A 26,850-nucleotide genomic window follows, 5' to 3' on the forward strand; every position below is an offset into this window, starting at 1 on the left:
TAAAGTTGTTTGATATGAACCTCACTTCTTGCTTTGTTCACTTTCTGAACAAGGACTCAACATTTATAATATAGCCGAGTGGTTAGAATTCTGGTCAAAGAAAAAAATGGAATCAACTTGACTCAGTTATGTGCAACCCCAAACCTTGTATTTATCAGCTTTCTGCTAAAAACACTTTTTAAGCCTATTCTTAAGGTCACGTTAAAAAATAGCAACGTGTGGAATCTGCCACAATAAGAGCATATGCCGCAAACTGAATTATTTAATGAGAGAAGGCTGTGTTATATGTGTGTTGGAGATGAGGGGTTGAAAAGTTAGAATTATATTGATAGGAGGAGGAACATAATCCCAACAGGTCACGTTTGTATTATGAAGAGGAAGCAACTCCACTGATTCTAGACTAAATTTTGTCATATGTGTATCTCCCCCAGATATCCACATACACAATCATAGGACTGAACTGGCTGTGACCTAAGACGAAATGCATTACCTCGTTTTACAAAGGAGGAAATAGAAGCTGGGAGACGTCAAATGGCTTTCCCAAGATAACATGGTCAAATAATAGCTGAGCTTCAGTTTGAAGTTAGGTATTCTACTATTCACTCCTACACTCCTTTTACGACATCACACTATCTTCTTTTATGTACTTCCCTATATTTATAACCAAGTCCTTATTCATTTTAAAGAATGGATACAAATTAGGCTATTCATATTTTCTCATACTTTATATTTAAATAACAGTGCAACTACGATGGATCACTTAGCATTGATTTTTTTTAACTTTTCCTATCATAATATTTTTATCTCATTTGTAAATTTACATGCCATTGTCACAGATTTACGTCACATTCTGAAAGCAAATGTGACATTCAGCTCACTAAAAGAAATTTTAAGATAATAGTTCAAGAGTGCTTGAATGGAACGAATGTGTCCGTTGGTTTTCCTTGGACATTTATGACTTTCCTTATTTATGTTTAAATTGAGAAACATACTAAGGATGAAACCGATAAGATTTTAATAGTAGTTAACCACTAGGGAGCAAATAGGCATAGAAATGCATGTAATCTCTTAAATATATTGCCTTGCTTTAGTCAATGCCACTTATAACAATCTATCATACATGTATTTCAAGACTATCCATCACAACAAAAATTAAATTATGAGATCTCAAGAGGTCTTGAGTTTGGAACTTGTTTTTATTAAAGATCTAGCAATTCTTTGACAGGACTTTTGGTCACACCCCTAAATGGACTGCCAATAGGAAAAGTAATTTGGTTTACCATTTTTTTTCTTACTGAAACACTGAAAACAAATATTTTTATTTTTATTTTAGTACACAAATATAAATTATAATATATGCGTCTCAATATGTACCCATTATAATAATGTTTACTTAAAGAGTACTGTAACGTACAAAAAGCCCATTTTATAATATTAAGGGAGGGACTTCCCTGGTGGCGCAGTGGTTGAGAATCCGCCTGCCAACGCAGGGACATGGGTTCGAGCTCTGGTCCAGGAAGGTCCCACGTGCCACGGAGCAACTAAGCCCGTCCGCCACAACCGCTGAGCCTGTGCTCTAGAGCCCACGAGCCACAACTACTGAGCCCACGTGCCACATCTACTGAAGCCTGCGTGCCTAGAGCCCGCGCTCCACAACAAGAGAAGCCACCGCAATGAGAAAGCCCACGTGCAGCAACAAGGACCCAATGCAGCCCCAAATAAATAAATGTATATAAAAAGTATTAAGGGAAAATTACAAACTGCAAGATAATATCTAAGATTACAAAACTTAAAAATGATATCTGCAATTTAAAACAGACTGGAAGTAAAATGTAAACATATTATAAGTAGCTGAATCTGGAAAACAAATATTTTTAAACCCAGTTTCCTCTCTCCTCTCTGTCTCCAGAAGCATACTCTGTGCATCTTGTGAAACCAGAAAAAGAGAGAAACAATTCCTTAATTCTATGGTCAAACAAGTTTTAAGGTTTGGGGGTATAATGGTGGCCTTCACGCATTGAACATATAGACACACCTATTCCACCATTACATATTCTGAGTTCCTACTGTGAGCCAGGTACTGTACCAATAACTCTACCTGAATTAGTTCCTTTAATATTACAGCAAGCATGCTGGAGACGAGGACATGGACAATCAAAGAGGTCAAGTGACTTCAAGTAAGTCTGATTCCAAAACCTGTATGCTATAATAATAACAATCGTAACTGCAATAACACCAAGAACTAGAACTCACACAGTGCTGGCCATGTGGCTAGTACTTTACTAAGCATTTCCCATGTATTTTGACTTACTCGTCCTGATAATAGACAAAGGTTTTAGAAACATTTAACATCCCCATTTTCTTCAGATGAAACACTGAGGCACAGAAAAGTTAAATAACTTGCCAGAGGTCCCACAGCCGGTAAGTGTGACCTTGAGCACACCTACATTCCCTTTATTTACTATGCAAACCTATGAAAAACTTCGTTGTGTGGGTTTGTGATAGGATGATCTTTCTTTAAAAGATTTAGAATGTGTCTTACCGTCGACTCTTGTTTAAATTAGGATTCCAAAAGGAAAGGTGTGTTAAGAATCCAAGCGATGATAGTACACAGCAATTGCATGCCAGTAATTCAGTTCTTCCAGCATGATTCAGCGTTATCTTCCATGTTTATTGCAAGATATAGTAAAGTCTAACTCTAAGCCATTAAAAAGTGAATATTAATAGGCTTGAAAACATACACACAGGGAATTATTAAATAATACAAAATATCCTACACTCACAAAATATGATCATGAGTATCACATGAAGAAATTACTTTTATTTTTCCTTACGAACAAGCTTTATCTGTATATTCTCTTACTGACAGAAGGAACCGCAATGCTTATAATATGCCTACCTGCAGAAGCTTCCATCTGGTGTTCAGGTCTTCCAGAGTGCTGAGGTTATATGGTGACAGCTGAATGCCCAACGTGGTGAGCTGGCGAGCAAGGTCATTGATGTGGCTTACATTCTCTCTGAGAGGTGCAATTTCTCCTCGAAGTGCCTGTGTGACATAGTCAAGGGCAAAATGGAAGATGAGAACATTTAAAGCAAAAAAAAACCAGGCACATGGGAACTACAAAGTATCGTATTTTGTTGGAGGTGTCAGCAACATTTGCTCTATTATAGTGGCATTGTGACAATGAAGATTTGCTAATGGGTGGATAACTAATACCTATTGAGCACTTCCTAGGTGCCTAATCCTGTGATGAGCTCTGTCCAAACGCAATCTGATTTTATTCCTACACAAAAACGCTATGCGGTTGGTAGTTGGCGAATTCTCATTTTATACATGAGGAAAGAAAATTGCAGAGGTTAAACCTTGCCCAAGGCCCCATGGGTCAAACTTGGGGAACCGGGGTTACATACTCAGCTTTGCCTGCCTCCGAAGTGCATATTCTTAACAATTAAATTACCTTTCCAAAGAAATTCAGGATTGGCAAAGGAAAAGGAAAAGTACAATGCTGCTGGACTCTAAATTCTACTCATCTCCCAACCGAAGATGGATGCTTTCTTTTTTAACAGTAAAAGATGTACTCAATCATAAAATATTACATTCCTACTTTGCACCAACTACATAATAAGTCGATCCATTTAGAGATCAGGGTATTTTGTCAAATCCTAAGAATGACTTCCAGGTCTCCTGGTATTTTAGTCCTTGTAGTAATGACTGAAGAAGGCTCCCATGGGGCTTCTCAACTGTCTCTGAAGCACTACAGCAGGATTCTGTGATGCAATGCATCATGACAATCTGTTGAGAAGAACCCTATGCAGATACGGGGAGGATATTACCATGCATCATATCTACCCTATTGAGATGACATTTATGGATCTTTAACGCGATGCATGATGTCCCAGTGTTCCAATGAGCAATTTCTAAGGGACAAATTCCCTCACTCCGGAGAACAGTTTGTGTAATACAGTGTCTGTGCACAAGGACAGCATCACTTACTTGGCTATACGTGCTGTTCTGACTTGCTTGATCTGGGCAGGTGTTATTTTTGTGGTTCACTTTGTTGATAAAACCACTGTTAACACTGACTTCATCTATAACCTTCCAGTTCCTTCTGACTCCAAATGACAGGAACCAGTGTATGTCCATTCTAAATAAGAATGGCATTATCCTCTCAAATCAAACTGAATATCTCATCACTAAAATGTGGTATCATATGGAGTATAAGACTCTTATACAGTTCTTAGATAATGAGGACATTGTGACAATCACTCTGTCGAACTTACAGTTTTTTAAAAAGTGGTCGTTAAAAATATTATATTAAAAATCATGGGGTTCCTTCTGGGAGGGATAAAAATATTCTGGAATTAGTAGTGATGGTGGCACAGCTCTGTGATTATACTGTACACCACTGAATTATACACTTTAAAAGGACGGATTTTATGGTATGTGAATTATTTATCAAAAAAATAAACAAAGAAAAACAAAAGAAACCGTTCTGACTGACCACACAGATGCGAAAAAATCATATCAGACGTTTTTATCTTTATTCGATTTCATGTCAGTGGGATGTCATAGGAATCATTCTGAAACTAAGAAAGTTCATATAGGAATTGATAGTATATTAGTCCATTTCCTTATAAATAAATACATGGATTAAAAGAATCATAGTAGGACTTCCCTGGTGGCGCAGTGGTTAATAATCCGCCTGCCAATGCAGGGGACATGGGTTCAAGCCCTGGTCTGGGAAGATCCCACGTGCCATGGAGCAACTAAGTCCGTGTGCCACAACTACTGAGCCTGCGCTCTGGAGCCCGCGAGCCACAACTTCTGAGCCTGCACGCGTACAGCTGGTGCTCAGCAACAAGAGAAGCCGCCACAACAAGAAGCCCGCGCACTGCAACAAGGAGTAGCCCCTGCTCGCCACAACTAGAGAAAGCCTGTGTGCAGCAACAAAGACCCAATGCAGCCAAAAATAAATGAATAAATAAATTAAAAAAAAAGAATCATAGTAAGTACCCATGGAGAGAGGCAGTTAAACTCCATAAACGGGAATTCGTATCTCTAAAAGGAAATGATCCATAATCACACAGTTTTGCATAATAGGAAGGTTAGAAAACAGATTTTTTTGTTTGTTTGTTTGTTTGTTCTTGTTTCTTGCGGAACGCGGGCCTCTCACTGTTGTGGCCTCTCCCGTTGCGGAGCTCAGGCTCCGGACGCGCAGGCTCAGCGGCCATGGCTCACGGGCCCAGCCGCTCCGCGGCACGTGGGATCTTCCCGGACCGGGGCACAAACGCGTGTCCCCTGCATCGGCAGGCGGACTCTCAACCACTGCGCCACCAGGGAAGCCCAGAAAACAGATTTCTTAAATGTCATTTGGGGAAACCCGGACAAGAACAATGATTACAAAAATGGAACCACTGTCTTCTGGGTAATAACATGAGTTTCTAGTAACCACAAGTAAATATCACATGAGTGGGGACTGTAAGTAGGAACCATCGCAGAGATGGCAGGATAGCCAGGCAGAATCTGACAATAGTGCAGATTAACCCTGTACACTAATCACTGCCTTCACTAGTGAGGTTCTCAGCTGTCGAGTTCAGTAACCATGTCAGTTAAGTCATATCTAGATTTCAGCTCCCCTTGGATTACATAATGTACATGGTTCAAGGGTCTCTTATTAGAGTATTTTGCTTTTCACTTTCTTCCCCAAAGTCCTGGACACAGAGTTTTAATCCTGCATCAATGTTTTGGAGGATGAAGGAGATTAAAAAATAAGTTCCAGCATTCATGATTAATCGCAACACTCAGTCTCCTTTCCCCTCTCCCCCCCTCCCTCCCCCTCCTCCCCCCAGCCCCCCCCCACCCAGCCCGCGCGTGCACACACACACCGTCATGGGATTTTGTGGCTTCTGTTTTTTTGCTTGTATCTACCAATTACAGTAGAAGTTCCCTTAACTGATCTCCACTTAAGACTCATCAGATTAGCCAGAGTCTTCATTTGTCCGGGAAACATACTGACTGGTGCCTCTAACAACCTCTAAATAAGATGTCAGAGATACCTGTCAGTATGCACGGCATTCAGCTCTCATTAGTTGACTTGTCAATGTGTGTATGTTCTCAAACCTGCTTTTGCCAATTAGTATTGCAATTACATAATTTAATGAAAGATTTCCTAAACCAAAGAAATATAAGTCTAAGAAGAAAATAAGCTATTATTTATATAAAAATATGGTTAAATATTCTGGAAAATTGCTTTAAAAGAAAAGGAAGTATTACTGAATTGGGTGTGGACAAGACAACTGTAAAAGAGTAGGAAAACAACCTGAAAATTTTAGAAAGATTCTGTATTCAGAACGCTTCTCATGTTTCCCAGTGAACTCTGTCTGCATTAAGGAAACCTGAACTGGAAATCAGAACGTCTGTGTTATCAGTGTGATTTATGGAGAACTCTAATCAGAGAATTTACACTCAAAGAAAAAACCTTCAAACAACATTAAGATGTTAGTGACTATTTTAACATAGAATAAAATGTTTAAGACATATTTTTTATGATTCCCTAATTTAACTGACTTTTTCAATTAACTGTTAAACTCTATGTCCTAATTGAGTTGGAATAGAGAGCATCTATTTTAAATTTTGACTACTACGATTTTATTACCTCTGCTACTGCTACTACTGTTATTATTAAGGGAGAAAAGCCATACGTTCTGTTTAATCTGAATGCCTAAGTCTCTGTTAAGATAAACGGAAGCTTTGATTAGGGGGAGGTCAGCTGCTAAAGAGAGAATTCGGTGCAGAGGTTCACCTTGGGGCGATAATTGTGATGGGCCCGAGCAGAAGGAAGAACTTCAGCCGGCTAGAAGTCATCGTGAGGGAACTAAGCACATGAGAATGGAGGAAAGGAGATAGCTGATGGTGGAAAAGAGAGGAAGAGAAATGACAAAGTGAGAGAATGCCATGGACATCTATACACTACCAAACGTAAAACAGATAGCTAGTGGGAAGCAGCCGCATAGCACAGGGAGGTCAGCTCGGTGCTTTGTGACCACCTAGAGGGGTGGGATAGGGAAGGTGGGAGGGAGGGAGACGCAAGAGGGAAGAGATATGGGAACATATGTATATGGATAACTGATTCACTTTGTTATAAAGCAGAAACTAACACACCATTGTGAAGCAATTATACTACAATAAAGATGTTAAAAAAAAAAAAAAGGAGGCAGGAGAGTGTTTAAGTCAGTCTTCACTTTGACATCTGACCTAGGTTCTGGTGGCATACCACCTGAGGATGGCTCACGGTCCCCTAAACACTGAGTCACAGGACATACTATGGGAAGAGTGAATACAGGTACCATCTCATTTAAGTGGATGTAACATTGCGTTTGACTGTATTTCAAATGTTAGCACTTCTAATACTGCTTATTTAATTATTAATGCACAGACATTTACATTTAAATTATTAAACACTAAACATAAAATGTCAAAAAGTAAGGCTGACTCTGAACAATACGATGTGCTCTTTAAATACTACCAGAATTTCATTAGATTTTATTCTAGTGTGGAAGCAATAAGTGAGAAAACATTCAAGGGAGCCATTATACTCTGGGTTTTCTCTGAATCACTTAAACATCTGGAATATGTGCACCATGAAAGAGCAAACCGAGTCTAATTTTATTATGACTAGTTTCATGCAGGCAGAATTTTCACTTCATTAAATGCTGTCTGATTATAAAAGTACTGATTTAGAATGATAATAAGTCTAATATGTCAAGTTTTCCTTTTTTATGATGTTTAATTGCTTGTCAGAGCTTTGCTTCGATCTTTATGTAAAGATTTGTTCAAATATAGACTCAGAAGCTCAGTCATCAACCACTTTGCAACAAAAGCAAGGAACTGTCTATTAACAAGGGAGCATTATTTCTGAGGGAGCAATTTTGACTTGATAGTTAAGGACTATTCTGCAAGGCACAGAAGGTCAGTTTGGAGCACTGGAAAAGGTAAGTTGAGGCACTTTGACTTTGGGGGGCCTCCGTGAAGTAGGGAGCAACAGACCTGGCATATCATCAGTGTGCAATGAATATTCGTTGAATGCAAACATGAATTAAGGGTAAGTGGGAACATCTGAATTAGTTGTGAGAGAGACTGTGAGAGGGAGGTGACCAAAGAAACGCAGCGAGGCTGCCAAACAGTGTTGAGGGCTCACGTGAGGCTGAAGACCACATCTTTTTAGCAGAACCAAGTTTGGGATTCTGTCAGATGGTTGTGGCACAGATACCTAGGGACAAGAGAGTTTAAATTTTAGCCAGATGTGATCGCAAAACACAGCTAAACTGGATTCAGAGGGAAGGGAAGCCAGATGAGGCTCGCTGATGGAGAGAAAGTAGAGGGGTCAATGGTGGAGGTTCAGGACAAACCAAGAAAGGCCAAGGCAAGATTAGCTGTACAAGCAATGAAGAAGGAGAGGAGACTCTGGGATGCTTGAATTAGCTCTGCCATTTAGGAGTTTATAAATTGTGTGATGTGATATACATATCACAGTTATGTGTCTATATATCTGACGTATATACACACCACTTTATTTACATAGTAATGGTGCTCCTGAGAATCTGAAACTCTTCCCTTCTTAATGATATCAAACACTGTTCCTGACATCTTAACCTACTACTTCGTAGAGCTCCTCTCTCACTTACCAGGAATTCAAAATTAGTCTGATCTGACAATGAAATGTCATTCTAGGGCTATAGACACTGGGCAGAGAAATTTACGTGACAAATACTACCCAAGAAACGAAGTAGGGGCTAACTGCATTTGTCTCTACAATGAAACCTTGCTGAACAAAACTGTGAACGAAAAGCCCTAAAAAAATAGCCTAAAAAGAGCGTTAGGAGAAGTCCCAGGATTCTTCACACTGGCTTAGTAGCTGAGGGGGAAGAAATGGAAAGCATGTCCTGCAAATCCAGGTCTTTGGTTGTGGTATTGAGGCTTCTACATGTGGCTCAGGGAAGGCTTCACAGAACTCAGTTACCCAGAATTGGGGGTAGGTGCAGCCCAGCTATGTTCTGCAGCTTCTGCATTTCTGGACGCGTGTATCGTCCTGATGGGAGTGAATGGCCACCGCTGGAACCCAAAGAGTCAAGGACCATATCCTGCTCTGCCCAGAAGCTCAAAGCCCTCCTGGAGCCTCTTAAATAGCTGGGTGGAATGAGCTACTCAAATGTGGTTGGACCAATAACAAAGAAACACAAGAGGAGATGTAGGCAAGGCTTTCATGAAATGCATCAGGCTTGGAGACTTCCATTGTTATCTCCTATTCTTGACTCTTTACTCTGGTTGGCTTCCCACCTGGTATAGTGCCCAGGATGTAGATCCAGCTTTTGTCTCAGATACCGACTGCCTTCGGGAAGCAGAGTCAGAGCGCTTTTAAGAGAAGAGTGAGAGAAGCAGGAGGTAGGGCAGAAAAGCTAAGTAAGGATGTGGTCTCAGGTGGAAAACAGCATCAACCTTGTCTCATAGGAAGCCCTGGCACACAAATTATACCATAAAATGTCCCACCTTAAGACAAAGAGGTCTGTCCTTTTCTCTTCCAATGTCCATCGGTTATTGGCTGCTAGCTTCCCCCGGCAGTCTTAGAGGAGAAGGGGTGGTATGAGGTCCCAGGCAAGGGGCCTTCCTTTCGGCTGAGGAAGGTTTTCTGGAAAAGGGTGCAACTACGAGTCCTTATCAGCCAGCGCTCAGAGTTGCTGTGTGATGAGCGTGCCGGCCGAGTCGAGGAATCTGGCTGGGGTGCCAATGGCATCCACTACGTAGACTAACGTCCTCCAGTTCCCCAACTTCCTTTAACCCTTGGACTTTGGGTGTCATGTACTTTGTTTTTTGTTTTTTTTTTTTTTGCAGGAGACTTCTTATGTGAATTCTCATTGCTAACATTATAAGGCTATCCCATCGACTTCGAACAAAACTGATACATTCCACCCTTTCCATAAGTTCTGCCAAATACTAAGGGATTGTGTGGAGCTAAGACACAGGGGGTAGTTTGCAGATTGAATGAGGACTTCCCTCTGCCATTAGGATCACTTTTGCCTCTGGTAGAGACATTCTTGACAATAAATTATGCCACTGAAACATGTATCCTTTTTTAATAGAGATGCGACTGCACTGCATTCCAGCATCAGTTTTTTACTGTGGCAGCCTGCGGGCAAAATATTATGCTGTTTTTTTTTTTCCACTGTCTTCCTTGCGTTCCATTTTCAGGGCAATTCTTGTACGTGCTCCCATTTGGGCATGATCACTTTGGATGAGCAAACTGAATACGGACATAAATAATGAAGCAGATTCAGAACTCATGACCTAGATGTAGCATAATCAGGATGACTTGGGGTAGGTTAAATTAGAAAAAAAGAAGACTTTAGGAAAACAATATGAAGTTTGTAGGCATGAAAACATCTAGCACTTTTATTTCCCAAGCAATTATCAGTAATTATTTTAACTATGGGTTTCCCTCAGAGTCACCACACTTCCAAACTTGTGGCACTAAAAGAATAGCAATTAACTCCTGCTTTTTTTTCCATAAGGAATCCTCATGTTTTTATGAAAAATGATCTCTAGTTTCTCTTCATATTATTGGAAAAGAGAGTGCACCCAAATACAAAAGCATAAATTCTTTTTTAACATCTTCTCACTTGCATCTATCATAATTCTTCATCTTTCAGGACATGGCTTCACTATGAAGCTTATAACTCCAATGCTCCTAAAGGCTGAATTATAGCTTAACCACACTTACAGTGTCTGTCTTCTTTCTTCTTTATGCATGTTCATTTTGCCTTCACAAATATAAATTGAAAATGAGGAACAGAACGGAATTGACCAGAAAGGAAAGGTTTTTGCCCATAAGAACAAGTCGTACACATTTGAGTTATTTTAATTTCCTTGGAAACTACTTTCTATAACCCTAACTCTGGTTGCTAATTATTTCTTTTTTATAGAAAAATGAAGCAAATAAACCAAACAAAAACAAAAACATATCAAGATTTCCATGGCTTTCTAATGACACAATTAAAACAAATAAAAAAGGTAGCTCATGAGTGCTTTACAGAGGTTAAATGCAAAATATGCACAATTAAAATAAAAAGGTCTCTAATGAGTATAAATAAATCATTTAAGCAGACCACGTTCTTAGGCTGCTAAGGAAACAGAAGAAATGCCAATATTTTCTTTCTGAGAAATTGTAATTATATGTGACATCAGGCACAATGACGGTTAATGAAATCTCTTTATTTATTTAAAAATAAGTAATAATCCACAAACCATTAAAAACATCAACCACCAGGACACTGATAGTCAAATTCAGGAGTTATTTTAGATTAAGTTTTACATTTAACAGTTTTGAATTTGCAAACGGTGCCCTGGCAAAGACATGCGGTCTTGCTCTCACCTTTCCCTTCACGGTTCAAAACATCTGTCTAAGGCAGTGACTCTCAAACAATAGCATGCATCATACTCACACAGAGGGCTTGTTAACACACAGACTGCTGGGTCTCACTCCAGCATTTGTGATTCAGTAGATCCGGGGGGGGGGGGCGGGGGCTGAGAATCTGGCACTTTTAACAAGAACTTAGAAGACGCTGCATCCCTAGAACTCCCCAAACTTATTCTTGACTTTGCACACTGTTCTCTCAGCCTGGAGTTTTCCACTGGCATCCTCTGCCTAGCTGACTTGTATTTTGCTACTCAGGTCTCAGTTCCTGTGACCATGAAAGACAGCCCATCCCTGGTTGCCCTATCTGAAGAAAGGTCCCCCGATTTTTCTCACTCTCAGAACCTTGTTTTCCTTCTTAGCACCGATCGCACTTTGGAAGTGCGTGCTTATTTGCTTATTTATTAATTCATTATCTGTCCCTTCACAAGACCCTAACGTTTATTAAGGCAATTCGATATTATTTTTTTCACTAGGGTATGCCTGTACCTAGTACATGATAATTAATCCCTCAATACATTTTACTAAAGAATGAACAGTCAAGAGAATTAGGTACTGATACTTCAGATTAACAGCTATTCTCGAATTGCTTCATAAACAGTTTCCTACAGAAATCTGATGCCGAGTTCCTAAGTGAAAGAAGACAAACCTGCTTATTCCCTTCAGATTCTGTATCTGAATTCTTTGGATCTAATACTTGATTTATGTTGGAGCATACACTAATTTCTGAAGTATCTCTAACGCTCTGGGCAGGAATGTAACTTTCAAGTTTTTGGTACCAACCAGGGGGTTTTTATAAAAATGAAGCAAGTGGGAAAAAAAGGGGGAGTAATCTATATAAGGAAAATATGTTCTTTTGGTAGTGATACACGTGGTGTAGCCTTCTGCAGGGCATTTTGGCAAGACTGAATAAAAGCTTTAAAAATACTCATACAGGAAAAGATGAGAAGGCTACACAGCGGGGTCTCCATTTGGAGGTATATAGTGGCCTGGCCAAGGAGACAAGGGGACTGAAATCCAACCTGGGCTCCACTACTGAACTGGTGAACTCTGGCACAGGGCTGGAGATCTCTTCGATGAAAGAGGTACCTTTTTCTACTTTGCCCAAAGAGGCACTTGTAGGGAATGAGATTATAGATGCTGAAGGTGAGATTATGGATGATCTCTGTTTCTCTCTCCATCTCTCTCTCTGTCTCTGTCTCTCTCTCTGTCTCTCTCCACCCTCTCTCATTTCTGTGGTTTTCCACTAAAGAAAAAGTTTATTTACAAATTATTTTTCACACATTTCTTCTTGTGTAAAAAGAGGAGTGTAACATGGACACACCCGGGCTGTTGCAAAGATGAACGAGGAGGTTGGGTCTATTTCTCCTTCTTTTACTCCACCTGCAACCAATTAAGCATTATGTCCCACAATGTGGGGAATACCAAGTCACACGAGCCCTGTTGAGTCTAACTCAGGGAGACTTGGCAAAGCAGAGGGTTATAAATTCATCCAAGAGAAAGCCACAGACTAAGACTGACTAAAATCCTTTCTCGGGTAGCTGAGTCTTTGGCACCAACTTCTAGTATCACCCTGGGGTAAATCTGTCTTTCCTCACTCCTCTATCATGTAGCTTTGTAAGGGCTCCTTGAACTAGACATTGGGATGTAGGTACATGAAACACAAAGGAAGAAGCAGCATGGTGGGAGGAGGAAAGCTATTTGTTCAGAGCTTGAACAAATGGCAAGAGGTAGGAAAGCTTAATGTCTTTGGGGAGGTGCAAATAGTCTTTAATAAGTTGAAGTATGAGGTACAGGGCAGTTGTGGAAGAAAAAGCACGGGCGTGTTCTTCGAGCAAGACGGTGGTGGGTTTGAATGAACTGAGCTTTGCAGCACAGTAATGAAGGTTTTTGCAAAGGGGAATGGCATGCTGTCAACAATCCTTTTTGTTAGATTTTAATTACTACTCACTTGAAAACACTTGTTTTATATGCACTATGTACTGTGTATACATCTACTATGCACTGGGAAAATGGAACTCTCAATGGGCTCACAATCATTAGTGGAGAGAGACAATTTAGTGGGTTATTAAAAAACAATGTAATCATGCTACGAGAAGTTGTGTCGCAGGGCTCGAAAAGTGCAAAGGAGGCATGCTCAACTGGAAAATTTCAAGTCGAGGACTGAGCGTAAGCTAGTGGCCACTTCAGAAAGGAGAACAATTGACAATGAGCGTTTGGAGATTCAGGCACAAAGTAACAGTTGCTAGCAACACGATGGTGGCAAATGGGAGCAGGTTATCTGTAAAATAATTTTTAAAGGAAGAAGGCATTTTGCCCTGTGCTTTTATAGATGTTTACTTATTCACTCACTCCAAAAAAAATATTCCTGAGGACCCATTATATGCCAGGGAATGTTCCAAGCACTAGGCATAAAGCAGTGCACAAAGTAGACCAAGTTCCTGTGATGCCACAGCTTAACTCTAAAGAACATAATTTCCTTTAAATGATGACTGTTATTATAAAGGTTTATAAAGAAACAAATTCCAAGCCAAAATCTGTCCAAAGCTATAAAATGCAACACTTTTGACCCAGAAAATGGAGGACAGCGTATCGTGTTGTATATAGCAGTTCCCACGAGATTCTTTCTTTCCATTAAAACAAATTAGGCTACCTCTGCACGTAGGAATAATAATAGAGGAATCCAGGGTTGTGAATTACCTATGCAATATACTACACCCAGTTTGCTATATACGGGACACATTTATTTTAGTTCTCTGGGGAAGGTACTCACTACTGAAACAAAATGGATTTTTGCTGATTTGATTTTTTCATTCAATATATTGTTATCAACTTAGACATACTAAAGCAGAACTGAATCAGAGATGAATATAAATTTTCTAAGAGCCGAGATAGAAAGAATTAAATGGAAGAGGGCTGAAAATGATTGTAAAATGCTCTTCCATAGTTTATTAGTTTTACTTTCAGACTACTGTAGCTCCCGAATTTAATAAATGTTTTTAGTCTTTCCAAAATGTCTTTCTCTCTTACAAATGAAACAACAAAGAAGAAAATATTCCACTACTTAATGTGAAATGAAAGGAACATAAAATAGATTTTCTTCATTAAAATCCATGCAACAGCATGTTTAAAAATTAGATTGATAAAATTTTTTATAATGGTTCATCTTTATTTCATCGTATTCCTAGGCTGAAAAGAAAGTCTTATGTATTTACTTCTAAGCAATGTTTCGCCTCCAGATATATTAGCGGTTATTATTTTTACCTAAACATATGTACGTGTGTGTGTGAAAGATCTAGCTACTTAAGTGGAATCAAGAGTTTACTTTGTTCTTCATTTTTTTCACCATACTTTGAGAAGTTTACTTTCAAGATATTCCTCTGATTTTTCTGATCACATCTTCAGGTAAGATCTAAATCCATATCCTGTTATGTTCTGTTATGACAACTGCTATCATGATAATGTCCACTTAAGTACATGTGAATGATGAATACATTACTATGGACGCAAAAGTGTCTAAGTATCAAGCTGTTAAATCAGTGGACTCAAATGTTATTTCAAAAAAAAAAAATTAAGTCATTGGCCAAATCTACCTTTTAAAAAAAGGGATTAGTATTCAAGTAACAAAGATACCAGATTTAAAAAAAAAATTTCTTTTTGCTCATAATTTCTTTCTTTCTTTCACATCTTTATTGGAGTATAATTGCTTTACAATGTTGTGTTACTTTCTGCTGTATAACAAAGTGAAACAGGTGTATGTATATATATATCCCCACATCCCCTCCCTCTTGCGTCTCCCTCCCACCCTCCCTATCCCACCTCTCTAGGCAGTCACAAGGCACCGAGCTGATCTCCCCGTGCTATGCCGCTGCTTCCCACTAGCTATCTATTTTACATTTGGCACTGTATATAAGTCCATGCCACTCTCTTGCTTTGTCACAGCTTACCCTTCCCCCTCCCCGTGTCCTCAGGTCCATTCTCTACATCTGTGTCTTTATTCCTGTCCTGCCCCTAGGTTCTTCAGAACCATTTTTTTAAAGATTCCATATATATGTGTTAGCATATGGTATTTGTTTTTCTCTTTCTGACTTGCTTCACTCTTTATGACAGACTCTAGGTCCAGCCACCTCACTACAAATAACTCAATTTCGTTTCCCTTTATGGCTGAGTAATATTCCATTGTATACATGTGCCACATCTTCTTTATCCATTCATCTGTCGATGGACACTTAGGTTGCTTCCATGTCCTGGCTATTGTAAATAGTGCTGCAATGAACGTTGTGGTACATGACTCTTTTTGAATTACGGTTTTCTCAGGGTACATGCCCAGTAGTGGGATTGCTGGGCCATATGGTAATTCTATTTTTAGTGTTTTAAGGAACCTCCATAGTGTCCTCCATAGTGGCTGTATCAATTTACATTCCCACCAACATGGAGAAAAGACAGCCTCTTCAATAAGTGGTGGTGGGAAAACTGGACAGCTACATGTAAAAGAATGAAATTACAACACTTCCTAACACCATACACAAAAATAAACTCAAAATGGATTAAAGACCTAAATGTAAGGCCAGACACTATAAAACTCTCAGAGGAAAACAGGAAGAACACTCTTTGACATAAATCACAGCAAGATCCTTTCTGACCCACCTCCTAGAGAAATGGAAATAAAAACAAAAATAAACAAATGGGACCTAATGAAATTAAAAGCTTTTGCACGGCAAAGGAAACCATAAACAAGACCAAAAGACAACCCTCAGAATGGGAGAAAATATTTGCAAACGAAGCAGCTGACAAAGGATTAATCTCCAAATATACAAGCAGCTCATGCAGCTCAATATCAAAACAACAAACAACCTAATCCAAAAATGGGCAGAAGACCTAAATAGACATTTCTTCCAAAGAAGACATACAGATGGCCAACAGACACATGAAAGGACGCTCAACATCACTAATCATTAGAGAAATGTAAATCAAAACTACAATGAGGTATCACCTCACACAGGTCAGAAGGGCCATCATCAAAAAATCTACAAACAATAAATGCTGGAGGGGGTGTGGGGAAAAGATACCAGATTTTAACAGTAATAGATTTCTGTTTTCTTTTGCAAAAAAGGAGCGTGGGACTTCCCTGGCGGTCCAGCGGTTAAGACTCCGTGCTTCCACCTCAGGGGACACGGGTTCAATCCCTGGTCCAGGAACTAAGATGAGATCCCACACGTTGCACAACGTGGCCAAAAAAAAAAAGTGTGACTTAGTATCCTCAAAAATCTGTGGGAATGATGCTGTATTGATTATCTAAAGAGGAGTACTATTTCAGTTGAAATAAGGGTTTAAAATCTTTAAAAAAAATATCCCACAGTCTTCAGTAAGAATTCAAGGTTTTTTTGAAAGTCAAAGTGGGTCAGATTTCTTTAAGACCCATCTTGCACAGGACACTCAATCCCAACCTGCAGGCGATTTTTACACTGAGACAACCTTGTAAACATCTTCCTTTAACCTTTATAACAAAATGTCAGGGTGGTTCCAAAGGTAATATTTTATTCACTGTGTAAGTCAAAGGATCGATAGAACTTATGCTCATTTGTTTGGCTTATATTTCTTCTAACCTTATGCTTTATTGGATGTACAAAATTCACCATTATATTGGATAACCCTTGTAGTATGGGGTTTGTGTAAGTTGAAAACAATGAACCATTCTATTTTGGCTTTAGCCTTTCTCCGCTGGAAATACTGGAAGCCAAGGGCTAACTGACAAGTAGTGGCGGAAGGAGGTGAAATGTTGGTGCATGTGGCCTACTTGACCTTGGGCAGACAAGGGCCTGAAACCATGGGGCAATTCAATGGGTATATCATTGAATGAGACCTAATAAGATTTAGGTTCACAGCCATGTACAGACTCCAAACTGGGTAAAAGCCTTTAAGAGTAGGAAAATAAGTAAATAAAATGAAACTCAGTGGTGGCTTGTCACTAGTTCCAAAAGCCAAACCAATATATTGCCTACCCCTCATTTACTTGAGTTTCTATTTAATCAATATACTTCGGCATATGTTGCTGATAAACTGACTTTATTCTCTTTGCTAACTTGCTTAATATGCCATGTTAAGATCACGATGATACAATCTGAATATTGATAGGGAAAAGTTCCAAATGAGCCCACTGAGTCTATAATAATGTGGCATCTCAGGGAACAAGACTTCTAAAAATAAGTGTTTTGAAATAGGACCAGCAGGCTCTTAAGCATATGAAGAAAAAAACTTCACCATAAAAAATCAATTCTTTAAAAGGAGAAGAAATCTATCTTAGTGTTACATTCTCCAGCCTCATTCTGGTTAAGAGAGTTTGACATTTCAGGGCTGAACACACTGTGGAAACTTAATAAATATTGAAGCTTACAAACAAAAACGTAACAGTGATATGTGGACCAATTTTTGAAAACACTGAAAATCAATGTGCCCTTACTCTGCCTAATTCAGTTAACTCAATTATTTAATGTATACTTGAGTGGGTTTATACATAGCTATTTCATTTTTACATTAAACAGTAATCAAGTTACTTTTAATGTAAAATTTCCTTTATTTCCATCCCCCCATCCCCCCAAGATTTCAGGATAAGGGGGAGCGCTTGTTTTAAATATTGCTTGTTTAATGTTAAAGCATATTTTAACATATTTGTTGCTACTATATTTCACCCATAATTTTCATCACATATACCACTCACCCTATACCAAAACCATAAACTTTTTCACAGGCATTTAATAGAGTGATTTTGCACCACCTTTGGGGGAAAAAAAATCCCTCTTCCCCAATTACTGCAGTTAAGACTATTTCTTACTTTCTCCCAGTCATTCTCCCAGTTTCACCCCATATCCATCTCCATTTCTACACACAAACATACACCCTCCCATCATGAACACAGAGCCTCAGTGGCCTGACAAGATAAATTAGAAAATGTAGGAATTCCTGAATAAGTTATCAGCTATTCACACCTAGCAAGCAGGTTTTAATTTTTAAGAGTTGAATAGTCTCAACTATTCTGAATGGCTTCGACTTCAGAAACTCTGTAAAGTACTTGTTTATAATCAGTATGTTTGGCAGAAAATTATGAGGACTATTTTAAAATTTAATTGCTTTTATTGGTAAATATGATAACATTTAAACAAAGTGAATATTATGTGACTAAATATCTTAATTTTAAAGTATCAAGAGTGGGAAGGCAAGTTAAGTTCTAAGTCTTTTGAAGCAACTCAAAAATTTGTATGAGTGCCATTAAAATACCAACAAGAAAAACTGGAATAAATAACTGTGAATGTCTTTCACAAGAGAGATTCAGAAAGAGTAGGCCGTTACTCACTTCAAGGTTTCAGAGTGAAACTCTGCTCCCTACCTCAACTATCAATCACTCTCACAGGAGGCCATGTGCCTGCATCCATTTTTAAATTAAATGTTCTGGATGTCTTTAAATATAAAAGAAATAACAAATGATATATTTATTATTTATAATTGGAGAATTACTAACAATAAACAAATATGTATTTATATATTTATATATATACTGTAGTTTTACTACAGAATGATGTTTCTCAAAGCGTCCCTGGACCAGATTCTTAGCCCTGTTCCAGACCGCGTGAGCCAGAAACTCTGGGGAAAGGGTTCACCAGTCTGGGTTTCCACAAGCCCTCTAGGTGATTCTGATGCACGCTAAGGTGAGAGTCACTGCCACAGAAAATTCTTGACATTCTCAATGACTGTGTCTGAATACCCAGAATCCTCAAATTGACAAATATCTGATCAATAGAGACACTTAGAGATGATGTAACTATAAAGCCAAAATTGCTTATAAAGCCATTTTCTTTACTAACAATCACTACTTTCTTAGACATTTCCATTAACTCTTCTCTTCTATTACCAAATCCAGTAAGTACCTAGGAGGTAGGCTGGGCAGGGGGAGGGTAGATTTTTCACAAAGAAACAAAATTTTCATCACCTCTAAAGAATTACTGCACGTGCAAGAACAAAACAGCATTGAAAGGGCCATGTTGGGCTTCCCTGGTGGCGCAGCGGTTGAGAGTCCGCCTGCCGATGCAGGGGACACGGGTTCGTGCCCCGGTCCGGGAAGATCCCACATGCCGCGGAGCGGCTGGGCCCGTGAGCCGTGGCCGCTGAGCCTGCGCGTCCGGAGCCTGTGCTCCGCGGCGGGAGAGGCCACAACAGTGAGAGGCCTGCGTACCGCAAAAATAAATAAATAAATAAAATTAAAAAGTAAAATCTTTAAAAAAAAAAAAAAAAAGAAAGGGCCATGTTGAGACACGGAGACTGAGGGGACTACTAGGTTCGCTTACTGGCTGTAGGGGACACTTTTCCTGGCCTGTGCATCCATCCCGCAGCTGCTATGATGGTCGCCTACTAATGTCTCACAGCTGCTTCTCTTCTTCAGAAAGGCGATCTCTGCTGACAGGAGCCCCCTATCCCAGGAGGTAACACACACTCCTGGCCTGGGAGGTAACTCATGTCTCTAGTGGTGGGCCACAGCCAGTGGTGTGCTGGAGCAGAGCCCAAGAGTCAACTGTGTGTGTCTCTTCCCAAGTCTGCCTTCGGTGAGGTCATGTTGGTAGCTTGAATCAGCCACGGTGGCGGTATTTACACCACGACAACTGGAAAACACTACAAATCAGTGTTCACCTCAGAGCTAGCGGATAAATGTTTACTAGCATACAATGACTGGCTGGGGTATAAAAGACCAGCACTGCTGTGTGGTTCACACTCCAGAGCTCTCTCCATTTGAATCAAGACACAAAGCTAGATTTTGCATCAGATGGCATGCTTGCTCGACTCTTTCATCTTCCTTGTTATGCTTCTGTAACTCCCACACAGGCTTCTCCTGAAAGCAGCCCGTCTACCAACCCTGTGCGCCCAGACCCCTGTTCTCAGGGTCTGCTTCCAGGGAACCTGACCTATAACACCAGTTAAATCATTAGTTAAGTGACTGCTGCACAAAAGCCTCAAAGAATATACGTTCAAAATCACAAAGAGCTACACGTCACGGACCTTCTGAATCACAATGATCAGATGAAAGTGCGAACGATACATTTGAAATGGCAAGGATCTACCCTTTGTGTATGTGCACATAAAAGAAAGAAGTTGTTGGAAAAAGATGAAGCCAGCACAAATTGGGCAATTTTTTCTATCATGCTTCTCAAATTATGCTTTCATACCCATAGATGAATACACTGGAGGATTCATTTCACTTAATATGTTGGAGAAAAACATCTTTATATTAAAACATAACAAATCCATTTTGGAGAAGACTACAAAATTGAAATGAGGTTTAAAAAATAAACATCACAGAAAACTCATGCTCGTGGGAAAAGGAGGTAAACAGGTGGAAGGGGAGGATATCCAGCTTCATCTCCTTGGCCATTAAGAGACCTGAAGTAGAAAAGTTTGAGAAGCACTGCTTTTGACAAGTACTGTTGATAGAAAAATCCGTAGTAATTGTAAACTATAACTAAAAATATTAGTTTAGTATGGAAAGATCCTTTTTGAAAAAGTTCACTTTTCTCAGGACCCATTAAAATAAGAGTTACATTAGTACCATAGGCACATGTGTTCCCATAATACTCAGAAAATTGGTTAACCAGGAACAACTACTCAATGCCATGGCTTAACTCAGTTAAGGTAAGATTGCATAAGGCATAATATTGGTGTCAATGTTAGCTGTGTAATTCTAAAAATTGTAATTGCCAAGTATGACGGGAACACAATAGGCGCCCACTCCTTGGGCTATTTGTTCTTAAATCATTCCTTGTTGTGCTTCTGGTAGGAGAGTAACATAACTGTGAAGTTTAAACTCGTTGCAACTTTGGTAGATGTCAAAGGAGAATAAAAATACATACTGATTCTATATATATGCGTTAATGTATGATACTTGTTTTTCTCTTTCTGACTTACTTCCCTCTGAATGACAGACTCTAGGTCCATCCACCTCACTACAAATAACTCAATTTCGTTTCTTTTTATGGCTGAGTAATATTCCATCGTACATATGTGCCACATCATCTTTATCCATTCATCTGTTGCTGGACACTTAGGTTGCTTCCATGTCCTGTACAACAGAAACTAACACAGCACTGTGAAGGAATTATACTCCAATAAAGATGAAATAAAAAAATACATACTGACTGTGTGCTCCCATCTTCTAAGGAAATATGGAATTTTAGTTAAATAACTCACATTTTAAAACTGTTTCTAGTTAATGTGTTACAGACACCCATACATGCAAGCTAACACAAATTCTTGCTCTCTCAGCTTGGTGCTAAATAATAATATTCTCAGGAAAACTAAGACGCCATTAATATAACAACTCCCAATACGATTTTATTCGTGAAATAAACATTCACGCTCTGTAATGAGATCAGATTTCTCTGGGTACAGGTTTTACCCGTGTCATAGATGAATGAATGATTGAGTTTTTAGATCTGTTAATGCTGATACTATATGACTTAAGTTTCTGTTTTGAATAGTCTTTTATTACCCAAGAGGCTTGAGGAATACTGTTTATAATCACTACCAGCCACAAACAAAGCTTCCGGAATAAATCCACAGTAAACAGGACTGGCATATTAAAGTATCAGTTTTTGACATGGTTGTTTTCAAATAGCAGGAAGGGTGATATTCTCTGGAGGAATTTTTATTATCTAATTAAATATTTCTTTAGTAGAATAATGTCAGATGAACTCATTAGCTGAACATTCTCATTAGCCATGTTCTCCTAAATATTCCATGACCAGAAGAAGAGCTGTACAACTCTGATTTAATGCAGTAACAATGGCAACCAATTCTAGCTCCTTCTTTTATCACAGTCCATCAAAGGAATACAAAGAAGTCCAAATTAAAATAAGTTCAGTAATAAAAAGAACATGTGCGTTTTCCTACTATTCTAAAGCCTCTTCCTACCTTTAAGCAAAGTTCACTCAGTAATTATCTTATTTATGAAAGTAAGAGCAGAAGGATGTTTCTCTTATTAAACAAATGGCTTCGTGCTTTGAATGTGGAGGGCATCTCAAAACAGTCAAAAAGGGCTTCCCTGGTGACGCAGTGGTTGAGAGTCCGCCTGCCGATGCAGGGGACACGGGTTCGTGCCCCGGTCTGGGAAGATCCCACATGCCGCGGAGCGGAGCGGCTGGGCCCGTGAGCCACGGCCGCTGGGCCTGCGCGTCCGGAGCCTGTGCTCCGCAACGGGAGAGGCCACAGCAGTGAGAGGCCCGCGTACCGCCAAAAAAAAAAAAAAAAAAAAAAAAAAAAAAGTCAAAAAGAAAGCAGTGTTGAATGTCATCAACTTATTTCCTCCTACCCACTGTTTTAAATCATTTGCTTGGTTCCAATGTATACTACACTTACGTAAGTTGTTTATGAAGAGCCAAATTAATAGTCTTTGCAATTGTTTTCCTTGGAATTTGGAGAGCTGACAAATGAATTAGTAGAAAATGGCAATTCTACATGAATTAGCTTTTAAGTCTCCCTAAGAGGCTGATGCAGAACTTAATAAGAGACTTATTAGGAGAAGTAGGACAACTTAATTCAGATTGATTACAGACTTCGGTGAAGACAGCTGGGGTTCAAATGAAACTGAAAAAGAACTTATATGCACTTCAAAGTATGCTAATCAGATGTCTGAAACAATTACTCTGCACTGCCTTTTCAGAAGTTTCAAAGGCAGGATGGGAATAGCATGGTAAACGAAGGCTCTGTTTGCCTAAATCAAGGTAGGGGCTTTAAAAACACACACAGCACTCTCTAAAGTCAGATGCCTTGGGTAAGGAACGTGATTTGACATTGCTACCCGAAGTAACTGGCCTTTAACTTTATAAACAAAGCAGGAAATGAGAGCGAATACATGGCAACTAAGTAACAAGCTCTCCTGGCAACACTAACTTACACTTAGTTTTACATCGGACAAATAATTTGGTTAGGAAATTTAAGATGATTAATTCCTACTTTCGTTTCTAAGCTCTAGTTAGGTCAACAATGACCATTCTGTTAAAAAATAAATACTATACTTTTGAAGTATAAAAGTGAGAGTTACTATAATATGCCTTCTTATAGATATATTCACAGATATTAAAGGCCAAATCCGATGCTTTAAAAAATCACAATTGTGTGCTTTGAAAACTAGATAAAACCCTAGTTACTCCATAGGACAGGCATCAGTTCCATTTTTAACCCAGATTTATAAAGGATTATATCTTTTTTGTTTGCGTTTTCTTCTCCATCAAAGGCTTACATAGCACACATAGCATTCGTATAAAAACGATAACAAAAGCCTCCACAGAGCAATTCATTTGTAGCCAATAAGAATTAACAAAATATTACTAAGCTTTCCTTTTCCTACTACAGGTAGTACACCTTATTCCTTGTGGAGATATCGATCCTTTATTCAGAGTGGGGAGAGCTTACGTATTTTGAATCATTTTAAGGGCTGCTCTGTGATGGTTCTGTCTAACCATGCATCCCCTATCTCTGTAAGAAAGGATTATGAACTTTCTCTATAAAACTCATATATAAGAAAGGATTTAAGGTCAACTCATATAAATGACAAATGTAACAAAATTGATAAAATAATAACGACATATTAGAACCAGGGTTAAGATGAGAAAAACAGTAAGGGAAGATATAGTTACGTGAACATGGCTGAAAGCGTCCGGCTTCCGAAGGTGAATGTGAAATTCTAATATGTTACATCACATTTCACATTCCCTATCAGGAGGAAACATACTTGGTTTTCTCAATGTCAAATTCTGAGACAGCATTTCTTTGACAAATTTCTCAGATAAACCAAGCCACAGGTAGTCTGAAGAGAAGCATTTGCCAGTTTTCTTCTTACATTTTTATTTATTTTTATTTTTTAATTTTTTTTGGCGGTACGCGGGCCTCTCACTGCTGTGGCCTCTCCCGCTGCGGAGCACAGGCTCCGGACGCGCAGGCTCAGCGGCCGTGGCTCACGGGCCCAGCCGCTCCGCGGCATGTGGGATCCTCCCGGACCGGGGCACGAACCCGCGTCCCCCGCATCGGCAGGCGGACTCTCAACCACTGCGCCACCAGGGAAGCCCTCTTCTTACATTTTTAGATGTGAATGTTTGAACATAAAGTCAGTCAGGATGGCATGGCGGCTTCATCATCATAGTTCCTCTTCTACTACACACATCACTACATTATTCTCAATTATAATTCCAAAAAGGTCTAATTAAAATCTTTTGTTGTAAGAACTTTAAGGAAAAACTCACAGAGTCCCTGTCCTTGACTTTTCATAGTAAAAAACGTAAGTTGCAAGTCTGATTAAAAAACAAAACAAAAACGTAAAATGCGTAACTACACAGATGTGACAAATTTGCATATCCCAAGATGGCAGCCTGGGATAGCCTAATCATGGTGTGTGAAAAACTGTGTTTCAAGTCAACTGGCAAACTAAGGGCAGTGAAATGTTTCCGGCTTAAGAATGATGTAGCAATCTGTGTTAAAAAACCGTGGTAGATTAGGACAAAGAGACAACTGGGGAAAACAACAACTCACATGAACTTTTTCACACAGGAATCGTTCTTAAGAACAAAAATGTCATATGTAGACTTTAGTTGCAAAAGTTGTTCTACTTTATTAAAAGCTACATATGGTCCACTTATAGATCTATGTAGAACGCTTAGTGATTCCAGGAGTTATTCTCATTCCCCATTACTACAAGGAAAGTAAGAACATTTGTATAGTCACATAAGCATTGGTGTTATTTCCAGTGAAGTGAGAAATCATGATTCTGCCCTTAAAATATTTGATAAGCAGTATGAATCATGAATTTTAAAAATAAAGAGGCATTTAAAATTTAAATTTTATTCTAGTGGTTATTCCTATGAAGCTATATTTGGAAGGGTGAGATTCTCTTAGTGAGCTGAATAGTCAATATTAACATTATGTTCCTTTCTCTTGATTTATTTTATGTACACTGTCCTAAAGATGATTACTAGTAATAATGCCATATCCATAGTGTCCCAGGACTTAGTTGTTTTATCCATTCTCCAAACCCAAAAGCCGCATTTGCTAATGAAATGAGGTAATGCTAAATCCCACAGAAACACACATTCCACAGTCACTTAAATAACAACTTCTTTAACAAATGAGATCCGAATGGAGGTGGATATTATGAGACAGTCACTGGGGTGATGAAAACAGAGACGGGTATATAAAATATTCTTCTGGCTACCTGCCTAGCTATCCGTTTGGAGTTCCCTACAGCGTGGAGCCTCTGAGGGCTTAAACTGCTGAGTAGAAAAATGGGAATAGTGGTTTTCAGTACTCTTCCTCTTCTTTTCAAAGTAAGTTTTAGTTAATAGAATTCACTCCTTATAAACCACCAACACGAAAGTTTCAGGGTTTCAAATCTGGTACCACTGAGATGCAACAGAAAAAAGATGGGTTTTCATTCCCATTGCAAAATGAAGAGGAACTACTGAAGGGAAATAAATATATATGAATTCATATAATCTATAGTTTTAAGATATGCATAAAATATTTGTACAATACTGGTTCAGAAACCAAAAGAATCTATTATGACCAGTACACACATATTCTTTTTTTTTTTTTTTTTAATTTTGGTCGCACCCCGCAGTAATGTGGGATCTTAGGTCTCCGACCAGGGATGGAACCCGTGCCCCGTGCACTGGAAGGCAGAGTCTTAACCACTGGACCACCGGGGAAGTCCCATAAGCTCTTTTTAAACAAACGTTTAATGTATATATGTTTTGTTATTATTGGGATCAGAATGAGGAGTCTTCCCAATTAGGGTATATGGGAAATGAAATTCGTCTTAGGATCAAGAACAGATGAGAGAGGGGAACTGAAAAGAAGACTGCAAATAGGGTTGGGTAAGGACCAGCCGATATTTGAGCTGTTCTGCTTTTAGTTAGTTTTTGTTATTAAGTCGTGCTGTACACATTCTCCATCCATATTCATTATCCTGCTAATGCTCCTGTGTGATAGATATGGCTCCGAATGAATCCTTTATGTCTGCTCTAAAGCCTAGACATTCAGCCACTTCACTTATTAACTAATTTACTTCCTTTGGGACATTCTTTTGTTTGCCATTTGGGGGAAAATTTTTCAGAATTTAGTTCCTATATTTTTGGACAAAATTCAGTATTTTTAATGCTAAACAGGTAATACATTTCAAAACATTAATTTTTATGTACGCAGAGATGTTAACCATTGCTTTAAATATTAGACATGGGGTCACAGAATGTCGGTGAAGATATTTTGGAAGTTATAGTCAAATTTTTCATCTCCTTTTAAATCTTCACCTACTATTATAATGAAGAGCTTTTCAATTCAACACTAGACTGTG

General features: G+C 39.0%; 1 protein-coding gene across 4 annotated transcripts in view; it reads right to left on the bottom strand.

Moving 5' to 3' along the window:
- The window catches only part of DMD (dystrophin), a 2,035,184-nt gene that overhangs the window by 325,746 nt on the left and 1,682,588 nt on the right, over positions 1 to 26,850 (bottom strand). For all 4 annotated transcript variants that reach the window (XM_065901098.1, XM_065901100.1, XM_065901101.1 and 1 more), the window contains one exon: positions 2,900 to 3,046. In XM_065901098.1, the coding sequence (XP_065757170.1) occupies positions 2,900 to 3,046 (147 nt within the window). The remainder of the gene's footprint in view (positions 1 to 2,899; positions 3,047 to 26,850) is intronic.

The sequence above is a fragment of the Phocoena phocoena genome, chromosome X (assembly GCF_963924675.1).
Source record: "Phocoena phocoena chromosome X, mPhoPho1.1, whole genome shotgun sequence".
In the NCBI taxonomy this organism is placed as follows: Eukaryota; Metazoa; Chordata; class Mammalia; order Artiodactyla; family Phocoenidae; genus Phocoena; species Phocoena phocoena.